We start from the raw sequence: 3,105 nt of genomic DNA on the forward strand, positions 1-3,105 counted from the left end.
CCCATAGGGATTGCGGCTATGCACCATCCTAGTATACCGCCACCCCAACCTCAAGGTGTAACACCATCGTGCCGAAGGGGTGCATGGCCCAGGGGTAACGTAGTGGGCTACAAGCGATGCCTAAGGGAGATGGCGAACCCGAGGGGAGAACAGCCTTGGCGGGGCAAGGGCGCACTGCCCCACTGGACAGATCAACACGACCCAACTCGTGGGAAGGAAGATGGGACGAAAAAAGAAAAACAAAAAAGGCGGAAGAGAGAGCAGCGGGGGCGAAAAAGAAAACAGAAGAGGCGGAGAAAAAGAAAGGGACGAGAATCAAGGGGAGAAAAGATGGAGAAGAGAAGTGGAAGAAAAGGAAGACCCCGGATCTAGAACCAGCGCAAACAGAAGCAAGGGAAAAGAAAGAGAAGGTAAGAGGGAAACAAGGGAAGTAAGAGAAGAACTGCAAACCAAGAGAGAAGAAAGAAAGAGAATAGGAAGAGAAAAAGAGGGAGAAGAGAACAGACAGAAGGACGAAAAAAATAAAGCGAAGAGTCAAAGGAAAGAAAACGCAAGGGAAGAAGGGGAATCGAGCAGCTCTGACAGCAGTTCCGATGATGAATCGGAGGAAGAGGAGCAAACACCCAACTGTAATGCAAGAACAAAGTTGGAACGCCTCCAGGATAGTGTAGCGGCCCTTGAAAAACTCATGGTTGAGGTGCCAAATACAAGGGTTGCCATAAAGCAGGAGGTCGACAACCTGAGAAACCGGTTGTTCGATTATACCGAGGAACTGGAGGAAAGCAAGAAGAAAGAGGAGGTTCCAAGGAAGTCTGTTTGCACGACATCCAGAGGTGTGCAGACGAACATGGAGTCCTTGAAAGTCAAGAAAATGGCGACAATGGGTGTTCAAGTGGACCTAGAGAACCCAGAAGCCATTAAAAGGAGGGTGGACGCCATCACGGAAAAAATGGCAATATGCGAGTACGAGGAAATAACAGAGTTCTTAAATGAGGACTGGCCGGAGGAAGTCTTCCAAAGAACTGAAGTGAAAGAGGGGGACATCTCTGATATAGCAGCAGACGTGGCAGTATTTGTTACCAACAACGACGAGGACAAAAAAGCCATGGAAACGGTGAAAGGTATGTTTCCTGACCTACCAGGTGTTCCAGCGGAGGTAGATGAGGATGGAGGCCTGGGAACTGTGAGAGTCACGATGTCTGCTCATGTAGATGGAACGTGGATTGACAAGGAGAAATATGGATTCAAACTTCTCCCAAACAAGAAGGAAGAACTCGAGTCGGTGAAGTTCCTCAAGACATGCAGGAAACTGGTACAGAAGATGGAAGAGCTAGGAAGAGAAAGAGTGGGAATCCACACGCCAACATCACTAGGAGTTGATACATCGAGGAGAATCCTGGAGTGGGCAGCAAGAGGAAGGGGTGTGACGATCACGCTCCTAGGCAAAAAATCCAGAAGAGGGTGGGCAAACATTAACACCAAGCCCAGAGAACAATGTGGAGTAGTACTTATCAGCAAAAACAAGGAAAAATCATTTGCGGACCTTATGACAGAAGTGAAAAGTAACCTCACAGGAAGAAAATCCATCGACATAAAAAGGATCAGACAGACCAGAAATCAAGGAATATCACTGGAACGGGGAGGAGGAAGGGAAATGGCGGAGGAAGTGAAGAAACTCCTCTCTGGTAGCACATGTGTGTCGAGAGCAGTGGCAAAAGGGGGCGTCGTAAAGAGAAGAATCTTGATGCAAGAAATCCCACCCAACACAACGGAGGATGTGATCCAAAAGGCCATAGAGGAAGCAGCAGGTAAAGAGCGGGCATGTGACATAGTAAAAACCTGGACCGAGACACGGGGTGGAGAAAGAGGGATGATGAGTGCAGTGATGGATGTCGACGAAGACGCGGCCGAAAAGATCCTAAGAATGAGAAGAATTAGGGTAGAGTATACCTCTTGTCGGGTCATAGAAGCAAGGACAGAAATACCAAGATGCTTGAGATGCCTAGCCTTTGGACACAAGCAATGGAACTGTAAAGGGCAGAACAGAAGAGGATGTTGCTTCCGATGCGGCAAAGAGGGCCACATAGCGTCGGAATGCAAGACAGAAACAATCACATGTCTCAACTGCGATGTGACCGGGCATGTGGCGAATTCAAGAAGATGTCCAAAGTTCAACCGACTGGTTGAAAGTAGGGACCACTAAGGACTAGTCCCAGGAAAAGCGCGCGAGTGGAAACAGTATGAAAGAGAGCGTGAAAGAAGTCCGAGTCTAGGAAATGGCGAACACAGGAAATAAGATCCGAGAGCTGAGAGTACTACAAACGAACGTGGGAACGGCGAGATTAGCACATGATCTCGCCGAGGCTGCCGCCGTAGAAAAGAATATCGACGTGCTGGTGACGGCGGAGCCAAACCCAACAGCGGCTAAGAAAAGAGGATGGTTTGTGGATACGACTGGAGGGGCCGCTGTACGAATCTACAATAGAAAGCTGCGAGTGTATGAAATTAAACCGAAAGAAGGATACGTGATCGTCCGGATGGAGAAGATGCGGCTGGTCTGCTGTTATGTTTCTCCAAACATAACAGTGGGTGAGTATGAGAGGAAGATGGACGAGATCATGCAGGAAGTGGGGAACACAGGAGGAGAATGCGTAGTGCTGGGAGACTTTAATGCAAAAGCAGCGGAGTGGGGATCTCCTATCACCGACACTCGTGGCAGGATACTGGCCGACTGGGTGAGTACTCTGGATTTAGTAGTACTGAACACGGGTCTGGCGCCTACGTTTGTTAGGAGAGGCACAGGTACGTACATCGACGTGACTATGGCGACACAAGGAATAGCGGCGAAAGCAAGAGGCTGGAAGGTTTTACCAGACTACACCGGAACGGAGCATCAGTACATCGGATTCTCGATAGTCGGGGCGGGAACTACTAACGCAGTCCGCGCGTCTGGTACGTCGGGAGGCGGATGCGGCGATGGAAATGACTGGAAAGTATACGAGGAGCTGATCAAATGGAGAGTTAGCATGATGCAGGGTCAATCACCGACAGTCGAAAACCTGGAGAGGGTAATTAAACAAGCGATGGAGGGAAGCAGGAGGGGTC

General features: G+C 49.4%; 1 protein-coding gene across 1 annotated transcript; it reads left to right on the plus strand.

Annotated features, from left to right (window-relative positions):
- Positions 1–220: 220 nt before the first annotated feature.
- Positions 221–2,203, plus strand: LOC126882740 (DNA ligase 1-like). The gene has a single exon (XM_050647729.1). The coding sequence runs from the start codon at positions 221–223 to the stop codon at positions 2,201–2,203; it is 1,983 nt and encodes a 660-aa protein (XP_050503686.1).
- Positions 2,204–3,105: the final 902 nt, after the last annotated feature.

This window comes from Diabrotica virgifera, chromosome 3 (genome assembly GCF_917563875.1).
Source record: "Diabrotica virgifera virgifera chromosome 3, PGI_DIABVI_V3a".
Taxonomy (NCBI): domain Eukaryota; kingdom Metazoa; phylum Arthropoda; class Insecta; order Coleoptera; family Chrysomelidae; genus Diabrotica; species Diabrotica virgifera.

Excerpts from the sequence above, each read along its gene's own strand:
- LOC126882740 (XM_050647729.1), top strand. The coding sequence starts at position 221 with ATGGGACGAAAAAAGAAAAACAAAAAAGGCGGAAGAGAGAGCAGCGGG.